The sequence below is a fragment of the Biomphalaria glabrata genome, chromosome 11 (assembly GCF_947242115.1).
Source record: "Biomphalaria glabrata chromosome 11, xgBioGlab47.1, whole genome shotgun sequence".
In the NCBI taxonomy this organism is placed as follows: domain Eukaryota; kingdom Metazoa; phylum Mollusca; class Gastropoda; family Planorbidae; genus Biomphalaria; species Biomphalaria glabrata.
Window position 1 is genome coordinate 30,220,944 of NC_074721.1, and position 27,377 is coordinate 30,248,320.

At 36.6% G+C, this 27,377-nt stretch overlaps 1 protein-coding gene across 3 annotated transcripts; it reads left to right on the forward strand.

The window, feature by feature from the left end:
- Positions 1 to 26,751, forward strand: LOC106067888 (KAT8 regulatory NSL complex subunit 2-like). Of its 3 annotated transcripts, none has more exons than XM_056045666.1 (9): positions 1 to 133; positions 19,218 to 19,463; positions 20,925 to 21,115; positions 21,769 to 21,883; positions 22,675 to 22,838; positions 23,662 to 23,753; positions 24,746 to 24,902; positions 25,180 to 25,310; positions 26,083 to 26,751. In XM_056045666.1, exons 2-9 carry the CDS (start codon positions 19,228 to 19,230, stop codon positions 26,338 to 26,340), a joined length of 1,344 nt encoding a protein of 447 aa, XP_055901641.1. In that variant the 5' UTR covers positions 1 to 133; positions 19,218 to 19,227; the 3' UTR covers positions 26,341 to 26,751. The 3 variants fall into 3 exon arrangements, with proteins under 3 accessions (XP_055901641.1, XP_055901640.1, XP_055901642.1); XM_056045665.1 differs by lacking the exon at positions 1 to 133 and adding an exon at positions 14,718 to 14,876; XM_056045667.1 differs by lacking the exon at positions 1 to 133 and adding an exon at positions 14,718 to 14,876 and having other exon boundaries at positions 20,925 to 21,103.
- Positions 26,752 to 27,377: the final 626 nt, after the last annotated feature.

Consider the following 27,377-nt stretch of genomic DNA (forward strand, 5'->3'; position numbering starts at 1 on the left):
TTATAGTGTTCAATTCGCCACGCCATTTCTCACTGGGGATGCATGCTGCTGTGGCGGCCGCCTCACGCTTAGTGGTGGTACATTGAAGGAGTATGGAGGGATCTCTCATGGACTCGGCCTCCAGACTAATATAGTAAATATAGATTAAATATAGACTAATATATATTAAAAGATTATTTAGTTGATAAAAGCCTTCCGGGCCAAGGAGTTGTTGACGAACCCATTTCTCAATCTCATTCCTAGCGCAAATTCTTTCTTTTTGGTCAAGGATCATAATAAAGTGCACACACACACACACACACACACTATAAAAGCAAGTAATAATAATTTAGTAATAATACTAAAATAACAAGAACAAAAATCCTTGAAAGATTCAAGACCTTAGTTTTAGGTCACGAAATTACTGCCGTTGTTATAGTTAATCGCACTGTTATTGAGGCTAAATCATATCTTTTTTTTTTTCCAATGAGCAAAAATGGAACCCACTTCTGACACCAGTTTTGTAAATTTGCTAAACACATTTAGAAGAATGGATTTTAAAAATTAATGATAAAATAAACTTATAACAATGAAATTAAAAATAATTAATTTTTAGTTTTTAAAGTACCCCATCGAAACAGTTTATTCAGCTTCTATCGACCCGTTCACAAGTAGAATCTAGAATCTAGACAATCTATCTGGCTCAGCCTTGTGTGTTTAGACAGAATCATCATCAAACTAAATTTATCATCTCTTCATGGACACCATCCAGGTAGCTTTTTCAGAACAGTTTCTACCAAATCAAAACATTCCTTCTTATCAACCTTCTTACTTCTGTTAGGCTGGGAAGAAGTCATTTCTCGTCACTAAATTACGGCGTTTACCTCGTTTTGAATGTGACGTCTGATGTGTATCACTCCTATTCTTATGAAATGTAACATGCACCATTAAAATCTGATGTAGGTCTAAAGCTTAATCTAAGCTGGCCCGTTCCATAAATCTTAAGATAATAAACACTCTTTTACACAGGGCCCCCTTCAAGTAAAGAAAACGTATAAAAAGTAGAACAGATTGAGCCGTGAGATCTATAACAAATGAATATTTACATTGGACTACAGTATTAGAGTAATACCATTAGAGAAATCACTAAATTTAGAGACAGCTCAGGAAAGAAGACTTAAGTAGTCTAGTAGCAATGATATATAAAACCCTCATCCGTTACCTATAATTACATAGACTATATAACAACACAAACTTATGAAATACTCTGAAAGATACATTCCATATGATTGGAAAAGTTCGTACGAGTTCTCTTTCTTTCCTTGTGACATTACAGCATGGAGTGGGCTCAGCAGAGTGTCAGGGTCCTCGACGAGTGTCATATGCGGAGCCCTGATCTGTAAGGGCGGCGAAAGGGTAGACTATATATACCGAACCACATCACGCTGTATGCTTTATTTTGTTACAAAAAATAGTACCTACGTACATACTGTACTATTGGCCCTTTAACTACATTACATACTGTATTGTAATTGTTCTATATGAAAGATTTGGCCTTTAAGTTTAATAAACTTAACTAATGATTCCGAAACATTTAGCATGAAAAATCAACACCCTAGAAAACATGGACGTAGCCAGGAATTATTTCGGGGGTCGGGTTGGGGGATGTAAGTTGGCATATATATATATATATATATATATTGTGTGTGTGTGAAGAAGATTATCTTAAAAAAAGATCACGCCCATTACAGACGTCCGTGTGCTGTATATATATATATTATATGTCGAATAATACTATTGACTAGGGCTGCCTCTTTATTACTAAATTAGATTACTATTACTACTATTACTAGATTTTTTTTGTACTATGATGAATAGTGCGTTCTAAAAAAAACTCATTAACATTGGCCTTTTTATATTCTTTCTACTTATTACGAGAAAAAAGGTGTAAATGCTTGGAGAAAGAATTTCTGAAGCTAAAAAACCTGGGATACGCTCAGTGCAGGGGCCCAACCCCGAAATCAGACCGACTTGAAAGGAAACCCGTCTATTGTTTAATTCTATCTTCAGAAAGAACTTTTTACAACGCTTATAAATTAAATAGGCAACACTAGTTCCAAAAAAAAAAAAAAACGGGCTCCTTTTATATCGCTTTTCTCGGTCCCCAGCTTCTCAAGGGGGCTGGTACGCGAAAAACATTTTCTGTAGGGGTCGCCACCCGAAATGTTTGAGAAACACTGCTTTAATATGTTTTATTTGAAGTCATTGAATAAATGACTTGTTCTTAGAATTATTCAAATAATTCAGCGCTGAGTTGCTTAATTTAGTTGGATAAATCCGCCGTATGTCAGATGATTGTGGATACAATGCAATGGATACAATGCACATCTGTTCAAAATACGATCGAGATAATCTGTAAATATGTAAAAAAAATCATTCTCTTGAAAAGAAAGCAACAGATGCAACGCATTAAAGAATCCATGATTTTGACAAGTAGCCTAAGCAATCCTTCATATTATCATATTATCGGCAGTGTCTCGTTTTGAAAGGATCCACAAATAGTTCATTGGACACACACAAAATGGTATTTGTATCCATTAATACTGGCGGCTAGTTCAAAGTTTCAGTGAAATAGACAATAAAATCCTTCAAATTGTATTAGCACCATAGACATAAATAAATATAGACTGGAAGTAGGAAGTTATTTTTATTTGGGGGGATTCAATATGTTTTATGTACTATATCTATGTGAAAAAAAAATGGCGGCGATTGAGCTATAAATTCTAGGACTAACATTTCAGCCAATATATACCTTTGATCTTTAGTTTTGAAAAGTGCAAAACTGCCATATTCCCAATATTTTGTCTTTGTTTTATAATCATAGACATAGGCAAATATATATAGGTTTGTGATGTGGATCTACACACTTATCTTTTCCCAAATATTTCCGATAATAATTTGTTCTTTATCGTCCAGTCTATATATATATGTCTATGATTAGCACACAAATAGCCTACTTTTAAAAAAATTAGATTCTACACCAGATATGTCTTACACGGAACAAATCACTATTAGTATTGCTTCTGGTTCTTATACATCTCATGTTTCTACACCAGACATGTCTCACACCGAACTAATCCCTATTAGTATTGCTTCTGGTTCTTATACATCTCATGTTTCTACACCAGATATGTCTCATACCGAACTAATCCCTATTAGTATTGCTTCTGGTTCTTATACATCTCATGTAAAAATACATGAACATTTTCTGGGGTTTCGCCCAATGACTGATACAACTGGAGAAGACCTTATTAACGTAGAGATAGAAAAGAAAAATACAAAATTGGAAAAAAAAAACGACATACGACAACGGTGTTAATATGAAAGGAGAAAAAGATGGAAAGCTCTATTAAAAATGGATTTAAATCAACGGGTGCTTTTGGTCCAGCTTAATTGTAATACATTTCTTTTGCTAGAAAAAAAAATGGGGGGGGGGGGAGCGGCATTTTAAAATTTAGCACGCAGGCGGCCACAACCCTCGCGGCGGCCCTGTACATATAATATATATATATATATATATATATATATATACAAGTTAAAATCAAAAGGCTTCATAGCCCTGGCGAAATGGAAATCAGCAAATCTGGTGCAGGCAAAAGGACGACATATGCTTTCTCTCTCCTCATATTAAAATTGTGGTTTATGTTCTTCGCGTGGAAATGTGCAACATTAAGAACTCAAATACTCCTTCAAAAGTTCATGTATTACAGGCCACTCGACCACCCCGTCATCAAAATACAAAATACACATTTATTATTTTATATTTACTGCATATAGAAGTGGATATTGGTATAAAAATTGGTATAAAGTCTATAGTGTATGTAAAACAGATATTGTGGTAATTATCTCCCAATAATAATAAGGCTTGTCTTTCAGTCCGAAGATTAGCGAGGAATGCAGTATTTCCCGTGGCTGCGCAGCCCCAGCTGTGACCTACATATTTTTCCACATCCAGGGCAAGCATAACCATTGTCCGCAGGTGGTCGATTTAGATTTTCTTTTCGCCGTCTGCGTTTGTCCTCGGCAGCGGATTTTCTTTTGGTCTCAAATGTGCATCCCGCGGCCTTCGTGAGTGACCTCCAGCTGTCTCGTTCTGAGGCCGCATGCAACCAGGTGCTCTCTTCTATGTCAGCCAAGGAAAGTTGACGCCTAAGCTGGTCTTTGAAGCGTTTCCGTGGGGCGCCTCTGTTACGTCGACCACCTTTTAGCTAACCAAAAAAGACTGCCTTTGACATACGTTCGTCTCCCATACGGGATACGTGCCCTACCTAGCGTAACTGCCGGACCATAAGAAGTCCCTCTGTACTGTCCATACAGGCGTTCGCAAGGACAACGCTGTTTATAGTGCGGTCTTACCACCGTATGTCCATGATGGAGCGCAAGCATCTTTGGTGGAAGCGCTCAAGAAGTCTTAGTATTTTTCTGTATAGTGTCCATGTCTCAGAGCCATATAGAAGGGTTGAGAGAACCACCGCCTGGTAGACATTGATTTTTGTAGGCAGGCGGAGCGAACTCTCGCCTGAAGCGTCCAAAAGCGCTACTAGCCCTGGCCAGACGGTTATCAACTTCCCTTGAAAGTGAGGAGTCATTTGACACTATGCCGCCTGATAGACATTGGTTTTTGTAGGCAGGCGGTGTGATTTGTTCCTCCAAACTCTCGCCTGAAGGCGTCCAAAAGCGCTACTGGCCCTGGCCAGACGGTTATCAACTTCCCTTGAAAGTGAGGCGTTAAGGGGCTGTCCATTTACGGTGATCCTTGGGGCTGAGTAAGTATTATTGGGTGACTTCTGGAACATGACTTCTGTTTTCTCGAGGTTTATAGATAGACCGAAAGTGGCGGCAGCGTATGCAAATTCGTTTACCGCTTTCTGGAGATCATGTTCATTGTGAGCTAGCAGGACGCAATCATCGGCATATAGATGCTCCGTTATGACCATCTCATTTGTTTTGGTATGGGATAGTAGACGTCGAAGATTGAACACATTGCCGTCTGAACGAAACCGTATGTAGATGCCTTCGTGCAATTGCTGCCTCATTTGAACCAGCATTACGCCAAAGAAGATAGCGAATAGAGTAGGAGCAAGTAGATCTATGTGCTAATATTATATGATATTACGTCATTGTTTGTTTTTTATGTTTTGTGCGAAAGCAAAGGATCGGACGAAAATAAAAAGTTAGTTATATATGTCTACCTTGATAAAGACAATCTCGTATCAGTATCATTATTATTTAATAACGTCTACAGTAATTTATTATTAATCTGTGACAACAGAACAAAGTACACAGCCCTGCTTCACTCCATTTTCTATTGGGAAAAGATCAGAGAGGTCACCATTGTGTCTGATCTGGCCTTTTTGTCCCACATGAAACTGCTTGAGAATTGATAGGAACGTAGATGGGCAATCGAGCCTGGACAAAATTCTCCACATACCATCGCGACTGACCATGTCAAAAGCCTTGGTGAGGTCCACAAAGGCAGCGTATAGGTCTAGGTTCTGCTCTTTGCATTTTTCTTGTAATTGTCTCCCAATAAATTCCAGAGGATTAAAGACATCTCGGCGTTCATTTGATGGTTGCTGTTGTCTCAGTACTTAACGTCTCTCGTTCATTGCAATGGGCCATTAGCGTGATGGCTGCCTTCTGGCCAATATAGATAGAAGCATACTCACCCCCCCCCATGCCACTGCATGGCCCCGTGTCGCACCCTTCCCCTTACACCCAATCGGACCTCGCTCCTTCTCAATCTCTCCTGACTTGCTCACACTATTATTTCTTTGTTTGCAAACAAATAAGGCTTGTCGTTGAAGCGTTTCCGTGGGGCGCCTCTGTTACATTGTTTATAGTAAATAGGTAAATAGTTTTCGAAAAGCTTCTTTCAGCGTTCGCAGTGGCCTCTAGTGTATAGTTATTAGAGGTTTAAAGTGTTAGGGGATGTCTTGTGATAGGCCTACTGCTTGTATCCAAAAATACTGTGCTTATATAAAATAAAATAACACGGAAATTGGACTTTCGCGGGCGGTCTTAGATGGGACAACCCGAAAAAATCAAGAAAACGCTGTATATATCTTTATTTATTTTTATTTTAAAAAATCAATTTTGAAAAGGTGCATTTATGTTACAATACGAACTGATGGCTGACCATGTACCTTCACCCCTCTGAATTCTGAGTAACCACATTTTAGCCAGTTTTTTTACACCTTCAAATCAATTAACTTCTGCTAGGAAGCAACTTAACATATAGTGCTTTCACTGAAATAAAGTTAATAAGGATAAGCTATTATTGTAATAAACTAGAATAGGCTCATCTGTAGTTATGTCCGACCATGTGTGCTTTATTATTTGAAAGCCTCCATGCACTAAGGTTCCATACTGGGATTAATTCGTTACAGCAAGGTCCAGGTATATGTCAGTGTTCTGTAGGGTTTGCTTGTCTCCGTACAAAGCAAGAACCCCACATGCACCAGTTCTATAAGTTTCAGGACTAGTATCTTCGATTATGTTTCTGATCACTCGTAAAGGATGTGTTCTACTGTGTGACAGTGTCGACATCTGGGATCGTGGTTCTCTCGGATCCTAGCGAATTAGGCTCCTATTGGACAGTGTTCAGTGCGGAATCGTTCCAAAATTGCTTTATCCTTTCTGTCAAGCTGCCACCATTAGTCTTTCCTGTTTGGGCGTTTGAGAACTTTCCAGACTTCCCGTCCCGTGCTACAATGGTTCCAGTTTTGTACTATTTGGACTTGATCCATTCACAAATCCTCGCTTTTGCACTCTAGTTTGTTTGCGGCTCCTCTGGTGGGTCTAAAAGCGTACCTGGCTTCGCCAAACTGTCGGTCTTCTCGTTTCCTCTGATTCCACAGTTCCATGACTCGGAACTCTCGAGAGCTTGCAGGCAGGAAAGTGAGTCTGTAAAGAGGATTACATTGGTTGGTGCACTGAATAGATGTGTTTAAGCGTTGGATTTATTGATTGCGATTGTATTCGAGAAGAATTCATTGGTTTTGTCCTTGTAGTAAAGAGAGACTCACTGATTGCGTCTAACGTCATTGTCAGCGACTACATTAAGTACAGTCTAGAAATTAAATAAATATTCGGCCAAGGCCATGATGGGTAGCATTGTGTTTAGGCAAGTATTCGTGAAAAATATCCAAAAGCAGACATAGTCCGTTGCGCGTCCCACAGACTTAAACGTTATAATTGATCTGAATGATGTTTCAGATGTGCGCAATGTTGTTTGTTATCAAAAAGATTATCTATTTCTTCCGTAACAGTCCCAATCGAGGGCGTTAGTGCTAAATTTATCTCTTTTGTGTGAGACACGACGGAAAGAGAAATACGAATTCATTCGCGCTTTCAGTCACAACTGTTTTCGCGTATTTAAAAATAACGACTGTTATTCAAACCAGACAAACAGCATATACGTAATCAGTACCTGCTTCTGATGTGTTTCTGATTTGTCTTTTAATTTTCGTCAATTATTCTTGAACTAGTTTCTATGATGTTGCCGTCTGTCTAACTTAGCATATCTGTAGTCACATTAATGACATAATCAAAAACCAACTTAATTATGCCGAGGAACACTTCATCCTGAGTAAGGCGACACTGCTGGCAGACAAACTTGGTAATGAGTTGGCGCTGCCGAGAATTTGCAGTTGACAGATACACCGAGTAAAAACCAAAATGTTTGGATTTTGAGATTATTACAGAACAAGGCTTTACATTCCGTATCTTGATTCGTTAGTTTCTTCATTAACGCCCCACATTTCAAGCACTAATAATGTTTAGTTTAACCTTTTTTGTCGTCACCCTAAAACGATGCAAGAGCTGCAACGTACAGAAGAATATCAGAACTGCAAGATAAGCGCTCATCGCCGGCTTGTCCATCGAAGCGAGAAGCAGTTCAGTAGTAAAGTTATTGACAGTTTTGGCAGCGTTTGCATTTTTGTTTGATCAACCGATGGGGTGCACGGGCCGCAGGGATAAACTTACCAACGTGTACAATAACTAGTTTGTTCACGTTAGTTTTTTGCTGTATTTTTTTAATTGCATGAAACAAGTATTAACAGTGAACTTAATGTTGCATAGGCATGGAAATAGGGGGAATGAGGGGGCACCAGTTCTTTTCTTTATTATTCTCTGTAATAAAAAGGTTGATGCTACGACTTTGATACATAGGTGGCAACTTGTACCCCCCAACACAAAATTCTGAGGGCGAACATGACTGAGCCGTCAGAGATATATTTGAAGCAGGCACGCAACAAAACAAACAATGGAGGGAGATTCAAAAACTTAAAGATTTGCTGGATATTTAAGCCGTGGGCAGCGTTATAAAACAGATAAGTCCAGTAAGTTGCGATGAGTAGGCGAGGTTATGAAGTCTCGGATAGACACGTGGTCTCAGGTACGTAGTGTCTAATAGGTATGTTGTATCCAATAGCAAATATCGTCAGGTAGGCATATAGTGACCAGTAGGGGCAGATAGCACCAAGTAGGCAGACATCTGAGAGGTACCAGAGACTGGTGGGTAGTGGTGGAGAAAAGAGTACCACAGAAAATGAAGTATGTCCGGAAGTGTGGGATGGGTAGGTTTGCCCAGATGGTGTCGACCATGAACGTCAGACACATGGCGCCAATGACCAGCGCCCGTACTAGGATTGTTTATCTTTCCCCCGGTCAAGGGGAGATAAGCGAAAACTCGTGGCCACGTTGTCGCCAATGAGGTGAACTCAGTCTAGCGAGAAGAGGAAAAGGTGGGGTTTGGTGGTGAAATCGGGCCTAAAAGGAAAAACTAATTGGGATGAAATAAATAAATAATAACTAATGCTGTGATAAAATTGAGTGACACTGTCAGCAGGATTTGGGGCTGTGACAAGTGTCAATATTTAAAAGTAGGTCAAACGTGATCTCTACACGTTTTCCCATTCAAATCCAAGTATGCGTCCATGTTTAGTTACGAAATGAACGGTTGGATTGGTTGCTTCCTGGAAGCTCCTGCTACGTGTTTCTTTTTTTGTTTCGGATGTTAAGATGAACTATTAAAACAATGATAGCCTTTTAGAATCGACTGGTCATTAGATTCTGTCTTTCCAAAACTGAACGCTATTTCGAAACCTTAAATGTAATGTTAAGAGATTTCATGTTGATTGGTATAATATAGATGCCGGGAAAGGCTTCAAAAACATAAAGTAACAAGTTCTAGTTTATGAGAACTGGTCTGGTTTCCGAAGCTGGAGCTAACAAGGGAATCTCCGATGCCGGGTTGTGTGAATTAGAAAGAAAAACCAATGACTAAGCAGAGTTTACGATTCTAAGTACCATGCACGACTAGAGCAGATTAGCACTTAGGACGTAATTATCTTCTTTTTTTTTGTAGAGAAACGTCTGTAATTTAGCTCGTACAAGATAAGAAGATAATAGGTCTATTTGAGAAAATAATAGGCCTATTTGAGAAGATAATAAGCTTATTTGTAGTTTGTTAGTTTAGCAGCTAAGTTTAGCCAATTCTCCAGCTTGATTTATTTTAGTTGCACAGTCCATGTTATCTAAAGTATCAATGAGAACTAGACACCAGCCCATTTAAGTAACGCTCCGCCGGCATTTTCCCGAGTGCTCATATAGCCACTCCGCCCCTGTCGATTTATTTTAGTGTCAGAAATTTAATACAATAACGATAAATACAAAATAGATTCTGAATAAAATTTTGCAATAATTTTATAATCCTATTCTTACAGTCAACTCATTTTTGTCTTTCAAGAACCCCTGTGGGCGCCTTTTAGATGTATAGGCTCGGGCGCAAAGATCCCCACTCCCAATACCGTGCTAAGGTTGCTACGCCACTGTTTACAAAGTTACCACCCCCTCCCCTAAAATAAAAATTCTTAGCGCTTCCCATTAAAACTTTTTGAACCTGTATGTCTCACAAAAAAAATGTTTTCCCTAATGTCGAGTCGAGTCACAAAGAACATTGTTACGAGCAGAAGGGACCCTTATAATATAATCATACACCAAACAGACTCATCTATAGTAGATTATGAGGACTTTAATCTCGATTCAACAAATAACAGTATGTCAATCATAACCTCGTCTCCTCCTCGTCTTCTTTCAACACGCATTCGCACCCTCCACATTCACACCCTCCACATTCACACCCTCCACATTCACACCCTCCACACTCGCACCCTCCACATTCACACCCTCCACATTCACACCCTCCACATTCGCACCCTCCACATTCACACCCTCCACATTCCAACCCTCCACATTCGCACCCTCCACATTCACACCCTCCACATTCACACCCTCCACATTCACGCTTTGCTGCGCACGTAACAGACATCATAAAAACAATAAGCTACCCCCCCCCCCCCAAAAAAAAAAAATATAATAAAAGAAAATAAAAGAAAGAAAGGAGCAGAAGACCAAAAATAGATTTTAATAGAAGCCCGAACAGAAAACTGCATCACGCTAAGGTGACCAGACATCCAGACTTAGGCGTGACAGTCCTGCTTTGAACCGTCTGTCCGCTTTTCAAAAAATATCCGGGCAAGATGGCCAATTTCCCGCTTTCGTAAAAAAAAAAAAAAGTCGATCAGTTTCACGTTTTTATCTTAAAATCTTTTTTTTTAACTGAAAGCTTAAAAGTACCAGTAGGCTACCTTAGTACCAGAAACGTCGATCACAATTTTCTGTCGCACCTGTGGATTAAACCAAACATCTGAATGCTGATCATAATTTTCAACTGGAAGTTCCTAGTAAGCCTCCGTTAAGGTACTTCTCCAATATTTAAATATCTATGCGATAGAATAATTCGCAGCCTACTTCTGCATAGGCCTATCATGCAGTTTTTCAAAATAAAAATGTAAAAAATGTAAAAAAGAATGACCCAAAATAAAAATGGGAAGAACTAAATTTGAAGCAATCGTTAATGGTTTGGCTCCTCTATAATGGAAAAACCAAGAAGCTAGTTAGTGATGCCCAGTTTTAGACAGCGTTCGTGGATGTTTCGAGCCACAATCAAGTGACATTGTTTTCCTTTATATGTTACAAACCGTCGATTTAGATTTTGTAATCGCCTATAGAAAAATTTTGGGCTATGGAAGAACCATGTAGTTAGCTCTGAAGCTTTCGGTGGTGACTATTTAAATTATGTATCCTACTTTTCTTTTCACAAAAGTGCTACATCATAACCAATCAGTGGCGTAGCTACCAATGTGCGGGTGGTGCGGGCCGCACAGGGCACCAAGTGGAGAGGGGCACCAAAATTCCTCCAGTGTGTGTTAATTTCCTATTTCCCTGAGCTTTTCAGTAAAAACGACTAATTGTATGGACACGAACAAACATAAACTACTGTATTTTAAACATGAACTAACGATTTATAAGCTAGTCATGTCGCTATTTTGTTTCATCTCCTTGACTATTTCTTCCATACAATGTAAGGTATAGAACAGTTTGAATCTAATTTACTAGATTTATTTCGGACACACGGTACATGTTGTTACTACACTGATCGATGTTCTGTAATATAAAGAAGATAGGCCAACCTTTTTTTACTTCATTGTTTAGTCCATTGGTTTAATCTAGATATTGAGTTTACAAATATCTTTCTAAACTCTAGCTGTAAACAATTGTCTTAGTTTATTCATTTCTTAATGATTCTTTATAGTTTAATTTTGGAAATAATTCTATTGTAATGTCAATATTTTTAAATAAGCTAACCTTTGTTTTTTTTTAACTAACTAGTTAATTGTAAATTTTTGTAATGCTGTAACGTAAACAAAATGATGAACAATGCTCAAGACTGACTAGTCTGGCTGGCGCCTCAAAACCCTTTTAAGCTCAGACGGAGACATCGGCATCTCTGGTTCTGTCCAGTCTGGGTAGACTATAAGGGCCCCATACCCAGATCTATCGGGGTCCCTCATTACCGACCCATCGGTATAACAGAAAATGGCATCTGATGGGTAGGACTTTAGTGTAGATGATGCCAAGTTTTGGAGTATGGCAGGTGTTAATCGCCTTTTGGTGGCTCCCTCTTGTCCTATAAGGGACATGCTTATTTGTGGGGCTGGCTTCTCCTCCACGGAGGGCAAGTACTAATCCTTCTAATTGGGATTCTGTCAGTGGAGAGTCCAGCTGATTTTGACAAATTGACCGCAATATGGAGGAACGATCGCATTTTATGCCGCTCCTCTCTCTCTACTGTTGCACTAAGATTGTGGTGGGTAGCCTATAGTCGCCACTTTTATAGCGCTCATACGCCGTAAGTACCACCCTCTCCCTCCTTAAATGTAAAGGGGCCACGTTTGTTAAGATTTCAGCAGCGTTTGTTGAGCTTGTCCGAAAGGTGCCACAAATGAACCTTAGTGCCTGTGATTGTACTCGGTCGAGTGATTCGAGGGCAGTTTTACTAGCATATACTTGAACTGTATAGCTGTACTCAATTTGTGATCTGACTGCCCCTAAGTACAATGTGCGTAGCATGTCAGCTTTGGCGCCCCACTTTGTGCTGGCCAGCTTTCTTAGTAACGCTAACTTCTCCGAGGCTTTTCTTTCAACATCCTGGACGTGCTGGAGCATTGACAACTTTCTATCCAGTGTCACCCCTAGATATTTGTCGTGCTTTCACGTTGGAGTCGCAGCCCAACGAGTTGAAGCTCAAATGGAGCCTTAAGAATGTCGATTCCTAGGCTGAACAGGGACCAGGTCGTTTTGGCAACGTTTATCTGAATCTGTCATTTGTCGCAATACGAGGAGATGGTTTGGAGGTCTGCTTGTGATGCCGCCTGTATTTGGTCGGCTTTCTTGCCGGTTGACCAGAGGACAATGTCATCCGCATAAAGCAGTTTCTTTGACCGCAGTAAGGTGCGTTTCTTAAATTTCTTAAGTCTAAAGAAGCATCGAGACAATTTCAAGTCACATCATTGCCAGAGTCCACCGACTATAGGCGAGCTGTTATTGGGTATGAATTAACTGAACAATTAAAAGCAACAAAGCGAAATGAGACGGTTATCATTGAATGCAGAAAAAAATGATGAGGCCGACATCCTGAAAAGAAGAAAATACTTCAATACCGCAGGTTCTAGAGACTAAAGGAGAGCACACAGAATTCATACTGAAGAAGCAGAACCATCAGACAGTGTAAACAATACAGAAAGCATGATAATAAACTCTTGACTGAATGACATTGGAGATTGGCCTGATGTCATCACAGATAATATTCGCATACACCTTGTCACTCAAGGATCTGAAACAGTTCAGCATATGGACAGTCAATTCAGAGAGGCGTTTAGACATCAAGAATCAGCAAAAGGAAAGGCTAGAAAGCTTTCAAAGGTTTGGTTTTTCCGGTAAATGTCAAACGGCGAGAAAGTTCTTAGAAAGTGGATGTGTTATTCGCCAACAAAAGAATCCTTATTTTGCTTCCCCTGCATACTCTTCTCAACAAGATCAAGTACCAAATCTTCATTTAAATCCAAAGATGGATTCAATGAGTGGTGGAGGTTATCCCCGAAAATAGAAAAACATGAGACCAGCAGAGCTCACATTCAGTCATCGCTTGCTTGGAGGGAATTTGAAGTTCGCCTGAGAGTAGGGAACAATATTGACAACAAGGCCCAATATTTGATTATACAAGAGACGAAAACCTGGAGAGTTAGTAAAATTACTATCAAAGTACGATCCACTCTTGAGGGAGCATGTGCTTCGAACTAAGCTTTGTTCCAGACCGAATACATACATGTCTCCACAGATACAAAATGAATTTATTACAATATTGGGGGATCACGCTAAAAAACAAATCAAACAGCAAATAAAACAAGCCAAATATTTCTCTATTATTTTTGACAGTACACCTGACATCTCAAAGCTGGATCAAATTTCCCACATTTTACGGTATGTTGTCATGGATAATGACGGGCTGCAGGTTCGTGAGTCTTGTGTTGACTTCATTGACACAAAGGACAAGCATGATGCTGGAATCGCTGACATGATTCTAGAGAAATTGCGTTCGGATGGCTTAGACATAATGGACTGCAGGGGTCAAGGCTATGATAATGCTGCGGTTATGAAAGATCATTAAGGTCATGAAAGAATTAACAATATTTGATTAATGAATGCATATTATTTTGAACAAAAAAGTAAGGTTTTGCATTGTTATTAATTAGTTAGTTTTTTGTTTTTTTCTGGGGGGGGGGGGCATCAAGATAAGGTACCGCACCAGGCATCATATACTCTAGCTACGCCACTGTAACCAATTAAGTCAGCTATGAGAACCCATGTGATGATTGGTGTACACATTTTTAGGCAATATTCCATGCAGAAGTTCATTTGATTGAGGGACAGAATGTTAGTGCTTTTGATTAAGAATCTTCTGCCATTGACAAATCGGCTCAGAAATGCACGAAAAAGAGCAGGCATATAAACTGATAGAGCAATATTCTAGAGCTTTATGAACTTTATGCTATGTTTGAGATTTGATCCAAAAATATTTTTAGTCCTGTGCGAGGCTCCCACTAATCAGAGGCCATAGGCTGTTGCCTATTTGCCTATACCTAAGGCCGGCCTTGTGCATCATCAGCACCACGGTAGCCGGTAGGGTTACTTGTTTTGATGTGGCTAATATGTCATGGTAATGGATTTCAACAACTTTGACCCGTAAAACAGAATCCGCTATTTTGTATTTGCCACTTCCGCTTTTACTTTTTTTGTTTCCTTAAAGAAATGTAGGTTAGAATGGTTCGATTGTGAACACATCTCACACACATAGTTGACATAGCCTAGGCCTAGGAAAGTAGATTAACCTAGATCTAGTAACAGTGAAACACGATGTCCTGACTAATGTAAGTTTGGATTTCTTTCTAGATCTATGTGTGTGTGACGGAGTCTGTCTCTAGAAATCAAGATTACTAAAAAAAAAAATAATAATTAAAATCTAGAGTCTTAGACTACTTAGAGTAGAGTTAGAGTCTAGACGTCTAGAGAGTAGTAGAGTTACTCATCAGTTAGACTTTTACTTATTTACTACTAGGGTCTACTAGATCTATAGTAATAATGTCTAATAATGATATATAGTAACTAGATCTAGATCTAATAATTAATATTATTATTATTATAATATAGATCTAGATCTACGCAGACTTCGGTCAAGTGTAAGACAAAAGTGAGTGAAGACCAAGAGTTTGGAAGAGACAGACATACTATACTGACTTACGACTTACTGTGACATAGTCACGATAGTGACAGTCTTTGAGTCTAGATTTATCTAACTCTAGATTCTATTTACTACTCATTTCTACTCTAACTCTAGATTAGTCTAGATCTAGAGTATTCTAGAGATTTAAATTTAGATGAGACACTTAGAGTGAGTGTTAGAGACACCAGACTCCAGTGAGTAATCATGAGTAAATAATAAATTTAAAATTGAGTAATGAATAATGTATCACTAGACTAGACTAGAGTGTCAGTCACAGTGTGACTAGAGTTAAGACGTGTAAGAGTAAGAGTGTAAAAAGAAAAATGCTCCCAGTTGTCAAGTTTTCAACAATATTACTATTAGCCTTCCCCTTAATTATATTTAAGCTTTTAAATTGATTTAGATTCTAGATCTATCTAGTTTTTATAGAACAATTGTGTAGATTTGAAAAAGAATCTTCAGATTTAAATTTAGATCTATTTAAGTATATTTCTTTGAAAGAATATTTTAAAAATCTAGATTTAAAGATTTTAATTTTAGCTTTTTGTCTCGACATCGACTGTCCAAAAGAACTCCCAAGCATACAGATCTTTATTATATTTTATGTTAATAATCAATGATATTGGTATAAAGAAGTGATGCATTCAATTTTACATGTTTTAGTGTAAACTAATTTTATTTTACTAATGTAAAAAAACAGGTAGTATTGATTAAAGGTCATCCCGACCTTAGTGAAATTTTAGTACATGAAAAAAATGTGCTAAGTTTTAAAGGGTCATTCACTCCTGTATTTGTAATAAATTTGGTATCATTGGAGAGCTGAATAAATTTTCTAAGTGTATGGTTAAAAAAATATATATGTACAGTGATCTAAATTTTTTTCCTTGAAAATTTCTAATTTTTCTGATTAAAATATTTTGGACATGGTAAGAGAAAAAAAAAGTTTTTTCCACTAGCTGCTATTCACTTGTTAGAAGAACCTCTTATCTTTAGAATAAACTCAAGAAAATGTCATACAAACACTCAGTTATAAAGCAATGTCTTTTCTTAGGACATGCTTAATTTCAGTTTTGTAAAACCTGAACAGGAAATTGCTTTGATGTCAAATGTGTTTTTAGATCCAAAATGGCCACCTGTGAGAGTACATAATATAGATTTAGATTTTCTAGAATCTAGACTCTAGTTACACTCTAGTAACTAGATCTAGTACAGTGGAACCTTGAGATACGAGTTTAATTCAACAGTACAGATTAATACCTGGGTGACTGATGACTATGGCTTACCGAATGCGGGTGAGGAGGGAGAAGTTTACTGCACAGAACTAAGGCTATGACTTCACAGCATAAACAAAACACTTCGTATCACTTGACTTTGCACTTACGTTAATTTTCTTGGGACCCATGAAGCACAAAATACATGTACACATTGTTCCAATTAAAATCACTAAACTTGATAGCTACAACCCTCACACTACAGAGGTGAGCCTTTGTTAAGCAATGTGATACGTACGAATGGTCAAGATCACAGTGTACACACTTTGCTGTCCAAGTAGTGGCTGAGGCAACTTCTCCCCATTTTTATGGTTCCTATTCCAAGTGAGAACGGAAAGATCCGATTTCGCACGATCATTGTCGATAGGTTTTAGCTATTAAGCTCAGCTCATAACTCAAATTGTCGCTCATAAAACAAACAGAAATTTTGCTATCAATGCTGCTTGTATCTCAAGGTTCCACTGTAAAAGACTAACACTCAACTCTATGACTCTTATAACTCAGACTACTCAGGCTTAATTTTAACTTACAACAGTCACATATGACTAGTCTAAGTAACTGAGTAGTGTGACTGTTGTTATGACACCATTAGGAATTGAGTTTGATAATTTATTTGTTTCTTAAAAAGGACCAGGTTTTATACATAGACTCAATTAGAGACAATGGCGCGACTAGTAAAAACAAGACTAGATCTAGGATTTGAGGAAGATTAGCGAAAAATAGACTACTTTATGGATGTTGAGATTTAGCTTGATGACATTTGACTGTTCCCTTCATTATTATTAAACTTGTTAATCAACATCGTTCATCAGTGTCGAGTACCTTATCCACTATATAAAAAAATCTAGATCTTGAACAAATAGATTAAAAATCCTTGACACCAGATCAGAACTTATCAGATCAGAACTTATCAGATCATATCTTATAGCTATTACAAATGTTACTTCAAAAATGAAGAAAATTTTTGTCCTGCACATTTCATCGGTTAACCTAGTCATGCATGTTAATCAATGACCTGAACTCTTAAAAGTCTTTAGTTTCAAACTCAAATATTATTTATTCTATTGAAAATTAATTGAATCGATTAACTAAGATTAGGCACCGACTCAATCTCTCAGCCACTTGTACTTGCTTTTCACCGCACCCCTCCCCATGTCTTCAAATGTAACATTATATATATATATATATATATATATATATATATATATATATATATATATATATATATATATATGGCTCCTTTTGTCTCGAAAGGCAATGGATGCGCCCAAAAGAGTCACTGGTTTTGGTTTAATCTTGAGACGGGGCAGAATCTGGTGTGGCTAATCATGCCAATTCTCATGTGTATGCTTCTGATTCAGGGCTAGCGGACAGGGCAGCTTTCTTATTTTTCCCTCTTGATTAAGGCCGCTTCAATTCTTTTGTTCTCAGCGAGGATTGTCCAGCACGCAGTCTGTCTCCATGATCTCCGGTCTTTGGCTATGTTTTCCCACATACTTTCGCTGATGCCTGCGGCTCTCATGACTCGCTTGCAGACATCTCTATTGGGCGGCCCTTGGGTCTGACTCCATCCACAAGCTCAGCACATAGGATATCTTTCAGGATTCTACACCATCTGGCATGCGGGTGACATGTCCAAGCCAGCGTAATCTTCTTTGCGTCAGGAAAGCATACATGCTATTCATATTGGCCAATCTCAAAACTTCCTGATTGGAGACATGGTTCCTCCAAGAGATGCCCATTATGCGTCTCAGGCAGCACAAGTGAAAACTATTCAATCTGTGCTCTTGGCACATGTATGTTGACCAGCTCAAATAGCCTCTGACAACTAAGCCCAGCACCTGGTCTGCTCGTGTAGCTTAGATATTAAGCCCGGCGAAACTGCTCTTACTAACAGGTGAAGGGGTATATATATCTTATCTAATTTTTTGTATATATATCTTATCTAATTTTTTGTGAAAAACATTAGTCATATATAAATAAGTAGATTTTGTTTCTTATGAATAAATAGATTCGTTTTTATTCATCAAAGAACTTTATTTATCCGAGTACTATTTATAGTTGGCAGTTAAAAACTTTGTGGCTCTTTAAAAACTTTGTAATTTAGTAAATTGTTAATTTTTGGCTCTTCCGACTCAAAAGGTTGCCGACCCCTGGTCTAGACCTATCTCTACAAGACTAAGATGATAGATCTCTACCAGATTACTCATTTCTGTATTAGACTACATGACTAGATACAGATGATACATATATATCTACTAAATATACTTCTGGCTCTGGTACTACTAGTTCTAGACAATATTATACCATAGATCTACTTTTCTCTATCTACATTACAAAGTACATATATTTATAACCTAATATATATATCAGATCTCTTATATAATATATATATATTACATTTAAGAAATATAATAATTAATCATAAAATCTTCTAGTCTAGATATTTGTATAAGGTTAAGAGGAAAAAAATACTTAACATTATACTGAAAGCTAAACCATTACCACTGACATAATAGATCTACATTCTATACATTGTTGTTGTTTTTTTTTGTTGTTGTTTTTTATGCTAGCAGCATACAATTCATACATTTTCAGAATGAAGTGTTTGGTTGAAAACAAACTTTACAAATAAACATAACATAAATACAATTTTTAAAAAAATAAACTTTATTCATTTGATTGAACTAGATCAATTTTATTCCTTATATTTCTAGTGAATAACAAATGCAGAAAGTTTATAAAGCACCAGTGGTAAAGGCTAAAGAACAGCCTGGTGTTAAAGATGGTTCATTTTGTAAGTACACACACAGAGTATGTATGCAGAATTGTATGGATGGGTATGAATACTGCATCCGACATATCTTGGAAGATAAGACAGCACCCTTTAAACAGTGCACATTTATGACAAAGTCTGGCAAGCGATGTCCAGTAGCTGCTCCAAAGCAAGACAGAAAAGATGGGTATGATCAGTTTTATTCTCCTGAATTACAGCACTTATTTCTACTTAAAGGTATATTGTTGTAAGAACATCCAACATCTTCGATATTTTTTAATATATCTTCATTCTAGTGCTCAAGGACTATTACCCCTGGCTGTCTGGTAATGTGGTATGGGGGTCTGGACTGTTGTCTCAGCGGTCCTGTGTTTGAACCCTGCTCACAGCCATCCCCCACTGTCCACAGGACGTTTGGGATAGAATGTAATAATTCTAAACCAACATCTGAAACGTGTAAAACAACAAAACAACCTGACTCACTGTCTTGCATAGACATTCTTTGACCTGATATTTAATTAGTCATTTGAAATGGGTTATTTAGTTTGTCTCAATGACTAAAAAATCAAATATGCATTTAAAAAAAAAACAACACATTAAGATATAAGATAATAAAAAAAAAATCATTGTAAATGTCCCAACATATTTTGTTTTATATATTTTAGAATATGCAGATTGCTTTAATTTTCTAAGCTTAACTGTGTCTATGTAAATGGATGTGATACATTCTAGTTTATCTGTAAAATATTATTAAAGAAAATTACAAATGGGTCATGGTGACTTAATGGTAAAGCAGATAAAAAAGAATTACCTTCCAGGTACACATTAAAGCTAAATTGACATATTTATATGTGCTTGTGCTACCTTGGTAGAAAATGTGATGCAACATAAGGATTCCAAGATTGGTAACACAAATAGCTTCTTAACTCTTCTCTCTGTAATTATTTTCCATGTTCCGACGGAATTATTCCATTTTCTCATATATATATATTCCACTACTCTTTCATGATTAAACTTTAATAACACTTTATTTGTTATAAGAAAATGTTATATTTGGTATACAATTAAAGGAAAATGCACACCCTTTTAAGATAATTTAAATTGATGTTTATAAAACAAAAATAAAAGTTTATTTTGGATAGCGAAACTTCAAAGTTAAAACATATTTACTGTGGACAAATCTCCCTTAAAGCTAGATCTAGGCAATCTTTTATGATCCTAATTAAATAATGTCTTTTTTTTATGATAGTTATTTATATTCTTACAAAACTTTATTATATAACATATATAAAACATTTATATTAATTGTCTTGAGGTCACTATCCTAAGTCACACCGCCTGTAAAAATTAATATAGAAAAATAGAGCCTTTTTTAGCCCCATTCTTTAAAAACAGTGTTGTTGTTTTTTTGGTAAAAACACAATCAAAAGGAAAAACATCCATATTTTTTTTCCAAAGGGGAAACTACTCAAGATTTATTTGTCAGCAATTAAAAGCAAGTAAGGAAAGATAACAAAATAACTGACTTTTTAAGCATAGATGGTATCGTTGATTAGGCTGCATAATGGGATAAAATCAACGATGATATCATCGGTTAGGAGAGAAAGAGTTAAGCTTGACAAACTCTTGTTTATGTTCTCATTGACAGATACTGTGCTGAACATGCCAAAAAGTCTGTCATGGCCAGACATAAATTTGCGCGTAAAAGGAAACCGAAAGAGACAACAGAGAGTTTGCTTGAAGAACTTGTCTCTGGGAACAATGGTGCTCTTGAAGTGGCCAATAATGAACATCGCAGAGGAAAGTCACACAGCGACAGTATTGCAAGTAAAGCATTGGGTATACATAAAACTGTTTACATTATGAAATAAACATTTATATTACCTTCTTTTTGTATTCCATAATGTGTATTCCATAATGAATATTCTTTTAATATCTCTTAGCCCATAACTATTATTTTAGGTTATAAAAAGCCAACTCTTAAGGAAAGAGAACTCTAAACAAAAATGTGTATATATTTATTTCAAACTAATACCTTCAAAGAAAATAAAAATGTTAATTATTAAAAATATTAAATTATATATATATATATATAATTTCCCAAGAATGGCATATATACACTGAGCGCTTTCTGGACTTTTCATAAAAATATATATACTTATCTTCCATAATTTTGACTTTGGCAACACCTAAAAAAAACATCCTTCTTGTGTTTTAAGCTTAATTAGGGCCTCAGTATTTAAATTACTCATTATAGGCAGTGACAAAAATCAAATTACTGTCCATAACTTGTGAATTAGAATTAGAAGTACAAAGCATACCCAGTAGTGGCAATAATAGAATTATTAAATTAATAAAATACTGAGCATAACTAGTAGGTAAAGTCTGGTAAATAAATTATTTGACAGTATTCTGTTGTATCCGCAATAAACAAGAAGCATTTATTAAGTCAAACATGTCCAGTTTATTTTTATTTTTCCCTATATGCTTAGAATATGCAAGCTCCAGTGATTCAGAGAGTGATCTTCATCTACTAGACCAACTTTGGAGGGATGATGAAGACACAGATGCAGAGAGCATAGACAGTGACCAAGAGGACATTCTCAAGTAAAGTATTTGTTTATTGATTGGAATGTTAAAAGTGGTTCACACTTGACACAACTTGTGTACGACATTGTTTACTTTGCTTGGACACAATAACTGTAGGTTCTGATCTATGCTTATGGTATTTTTTTGGATTTGAGGGCTTCCATCAGTCTGCAAAGCTGCTTGGGAAACTAAAACAATTGGGTGCTGTGCTGGATCCATTAGGAAACATGGATAACAACTGAAGCCTCATCAAAAAAAGTAAGACCTTAAGCAACAGATGTCTGAGAAATACCTTGAAAATACACTGGTATGACAAAATAGAAAACCCCCAACTGTGGGAGATGGGTGGACAGTGAAATATAGAGGTGCAGATCTTAGAGATGGATTTGTCACACCCTTAGAAAAGATACCAACAACAGGGCTAGACAGGCCTTAGAGTGGAACCCCCATAGGAAGACCTAAAAGAATGTGGGGACGCATACTATATGAAGCCAAGAGGACAGGAAAGAGCCATTAAAAAAACTAGCAAGCGACCGTGGCGAGTGGCATGTTTTTACTGAGGCCCTATGCTACATGAGGAACACAAAGGAAAGATCATCTTGATGTCTAGAAAGCTGCTTGTGAAACTAAAACAGTTTTGTTGTGCTGGGTGCATTAAAGTTTCACTTTCAGACCTTGTGATCTAGAGGCATTAGGAGAATGAATTTCATCCATATACCTTAATTTCTGACATTGACTGTAGCTTTCCTTATCTACACTTTCACTTCTATTAAGATTTTTTCTGAATGTAAATGTTAACTGTTGCTCAGGTACGCAGGAATTTATACAGCCGAGGAGGTAGCCCAAATATTGAGAGACAAGTTGATACGCTTGCAGGCTTTGTACATTGATCAGTTTAAAAGATTGAAACATGTACTGTTCAGTAAGAGGCGGGAGTACTTGGAGTCTTTTCAATCTGAGAGAGATAGATATGGTATGTAGTTCAAGTTTGTGGAGTTTTAAATTGTATTTTAATGAACTGTTTAAAGCATTGTCTAATTCTAGAGATACTTTATTCTTCATGGAATTCCTTTGAATTAGTTTAAGGATTTTATGTAATCCAACTCCTTTCAGTCTCCTCACACAGAAGAGGCACTTGAAAATAATCATTTGTTAGATATTTTTAAAAAAGTAAAGTTCCCCTTTTAGACTTTTTGATCTATAGGGCAGATGGTGTTAAGGTCATCTGTTTCTTGGGCAGGGTGTCATGTGGCCAGCACAATGATCAGCCACCTTTACTTTCCCCAACTAAAGTCAGTTACCTATTAGAGTTGGGTGGACTTAGGCTAAAAATCCAGAAATTCAAAATCCCATTCTTCTCAGAGATTCAAAACCAGGACCCCAGGTTCGGAAGCCAAGCACTTAACCGCTCAGCCACTGTGCCCCCAGGTGTAAGATATGTAACTGAGCTTAATGAAAATTTAACAAGCATGTTGTGTGGCCAGCACAATAACCAAACATCTTTATTCCCCCAACGTATGCCATGTATCCATTAGAATTGGGTGGACTAGGGGCATCCAAAAAGTTCAAAATTATAGTCTTTCTAGTATTTCTCATCCACCTAACCCCAGTAGGTAGACAGTAGATAGATGAATCCTTCAAAATAATAAATCTTGAACTAACCATTTTAACTAAGGTACCATAGACGCAGGGGTATTTTTTCTTACAATGTGCACAATTTTTCGAAAACTACATAAAAATGCTTCTGAGTATAAATTAGTTCTAATAAACCTTAGTTTTCATTGTCCTTTGTTCAGGAAGCATGAAACTCTATAAGAATGACATTCGTCAAAGAAACAAGTATGATAAACTCTGTGCTATGAAGCGATATCGTAAAAAGTTTGGAAAGGTTTGTTATTGTTTTTTTTTTTTTTTTAAATTATCATTTGGTGTGTTATTGATCATTATCAGTGCCTTGGTTTCTTGAACAAAATTTATTTGGCAAACTAATCATCAAGAAAATCAAAAATGCTTTTTATAAAGTGATGTAAAACTTAACATTACTGACAGTTTGGTCTCATGGCATAAAAAGTTTCAGAGACTTGTTTCATAAAGTAAACTGGAATAAAACAAGAAATTAACATTACCTATACAAATGCAATTTAAAAACACACTTAAATCCAAGATTCATGTTCTTTTTTGTTACTTTTTTTTTCACCATTAAAGTTTAAGAATTGAACTATTGAAATCTATTATCTTGATCATCTAAAGGAATTCCTTTTTTTTCCTGAAAGAATGTTTGTAAATTATATTATACAGGAATTATCAAATACTTCATTACATAGATTTTTAAAATATATAATGCATATAGAATATAAGATTTGCAGTTTTAAACTTGTATTAAATCAAATATCTTTTCTATAAATGTCTTAACCAATAAATATGTATGCTATGCACTAAATGTAGTCAATGACATTAATTATTCTACATTGCCAAAATTTTGATATAGTCTTTAAAGCAAAGATAGGTTACTCTAAAATAATCATAAAATTTTTACAATTAAACATGTTGACATTGTGTTTATGTGTATGTATTTGTTAGTATGTAGAGCTATTCCCCTTGGTAATAAAGTTCATATCATAGTGTTGTGTGTAACCTCATACTGTGAGAGTGTGTAAATAAATGGACTCATGAATCTGGCGTTATAGTATTGGCGTTGTTTATAGTTATTGAGTGTAGCGTTTCTAGTTTAACAAAACAATAATTAGAACAATGTCTACTTTTTAAAAGAAAGTATACATTTTAATTTTGTAAAATGACTTAATATTTTATAATTTAGTTGTTCACAATAACCCCAGTCATCATTGTCCTACTATGTAATTATTAACATCTATATTTTAGGAAGCGCTTCTTCAAAAACAAGCAACAGAACGTCGCATGCAGATGACAGAAGGAGCTACAACACAATCAGCAGCCCATTATCATAAGTGTGTCTTTGTAGATGAAGGTTTGAGATGTAACAGCAGAGTGGTTCCTCTCAGTAAATTTTGCCAGAAGCGTATCCTTTTTGAGGCATTCATACACTTCAAAACCTTATACAATGCTATTTTATTATGAAATTCTGCCCCACTAGTCATTTTCCTGAGTGTAAGTAGTGTCTAAATGGGAAAAAATTAATTGTAGTGTATGATAAACTCTGTGCTGTCATAAAAGTCTCTCCTTGTAGATGAAGTTGTACTATTACCAATAGCTGGTAGCCGCTAGATATCACTGAAGAATAGAAGAAATCCAAACGCTGAATGATTTTGTTTTTGGCCTTAACCAACATTTGATAGACATACTGCATGACCCAGCCCAGGTGTTGTACAGGCCATGCCCATTTGCTGATAGTCAGTGTGGACGTCCTGTTCCTGTGATACTGAACACAGACTTTTGTTCCCTGCATCAACCTGTGCCTTTGTTACAAGTAAGTGTTTTATGTGTTAGGTACAACACAATCTTTTGTTGAAATTTATTATTAATAGACTGATATCATAAAGTTGTCTAACTTTCAAATAATATTTATGAATCTTGTGGTAACATTTGCATGAAATATGATTGTTCTTTAATGCTAATATAATTGAAGCAGACTTTTCTCTTCACAAACATCAAAAGTCACAAGAAACATGATAGAAATCATTCTGTAACTTTGGCACTTTTCTCAATATGCTTGGATTTCTTTTGAATCTGTTTCTCAGAAATTCTTCAGAGAACCATGAGTTACCATAATGGAAAAAATAGAGTAGATCAAACACTAATGTTTGCTGTCTTTCTGTGAATTTGGCATCCAGTAAATGAGCTAGCATCCACTTCAAACACCTAGTGGTCACAATTTTAATCCTTTGAGTTTTTTTTTTTCACTATACCCCATCTTAAACTAATTCTGTTGAGCTGTTGGGAAACCAAATATGATCTATCAACAGCCTTTCTCCATTCGTTTGTTTTTTCCTAGGATAGAAACTCATTCAATGACAGGCTTGTCCATTCTTTAATTTTGTCTTACCATTGCTTTTATCTGTCTACCTTTTCTTCATCTTGGTACTGTTCTTTGGAGGAAGGTCTTTGCAAACCCTGACGACCTTGTGATATGGCCATTAAGTTTTAGTTGGCATTATTATTATATTTTATTAAAATGGCAAATAATTTGACTTCATGTTAATTTTTATAAAACAAAATAGCAAACATTTTCTATCTTACAGAATGTAGAGCACATTGAAGTAGAGGAAGACATCAAACCAAAGCTAGAGAACTTACATGAGGGCATTGATGGACCTTCTCATTGTTCAAAAATATCGGTTCCTGACAATTCACCAACATTGAAAGAGGAAGTGAGGCTTGAGGTCAAGGACGAGACAGAAGTATCCCCGCCTTTGTCTGTAGATCCAACACTTAGCAGAGGTGTTTTGTTTACTTTAGGTGAGGAAGAGGAAGAAGCAGATGATGGACAGGCAAGGTGATACACATTCTGTAGGAAGCAATTTTTTCTTCCCTTTTGTACGTGACAAGCTACTCATGGAGTGTGCAACTTTATTGCGTTCTCAGGTTCTCATCAGTACCAACGTGTTCATTTAGGCAGCTTTTTTTTTTACATTGTCCATATTTGTCATAAGCTACAAACTGGTTAAGAGCATTAGGCATTTTCTCATATTTGTTTGAAGACATCTTCTGGCATTAGAAACATGCTTGACATTTCTGTCCTATTATTATATGGTATTAAAAAAATCTAAATTTTAGGTTTGTATTTGTATAGACACATTTGATGTGTTCTGTCAATGTGTGAGAAGAGAAACAAAGGAGAACTTGACATCAATGAAAGAGGTGAATATAATTGCTGAGAATGTACATACATTAAATGTTCAGTAAAACTTTTTAGTTGTTCTGTTATTAACTGCAATGTGATAATTTTCTTTAAATTTTTTTTTTTCAATTCACACATTTATATTATAAACAAAGCACAAGTCACAAGAATGCATTTTTTAAGATTTGGTAGTAGTAAACCTGGGATGTTCAATAATTTAGGGTAGTTGTTTCCCTTAAAGTTACCTCCTTTAAAAATCTGCCTGAGGTATGGGATATTTAGTGGCACCACCAGTAATACATATCAGTTATGCACACACATATACACACTATCAAAAACTCACTGTTACAACTCTACCCCCATTCTCCCTCAGAACATACTAATGTGCATTTATACAAAGCTAAATCACTTGACGTTTTGGTGCTGTACAGTTGAATATTAGTGTAGATAGTTCTGTGTTGTTGAATAATTTTTATTAAAGACCAGACCTGCCTACCGTTACGCAAAATGCGTATTCGTTACGCAAAATCTCCCAAAAATGACCGCCAGTACGCAAATACGCATTTAACCCGTCGCGTTACGCATTTCGTATGCTTTTTTTTTTCTCCTCTCTAGACTAGCTTACAAGCGGTCACGGAGGTCACGCTAAGCCCACCTGTGGTGAGAGGGGCGAAACAGAAAAGGTGGGGTGAACAC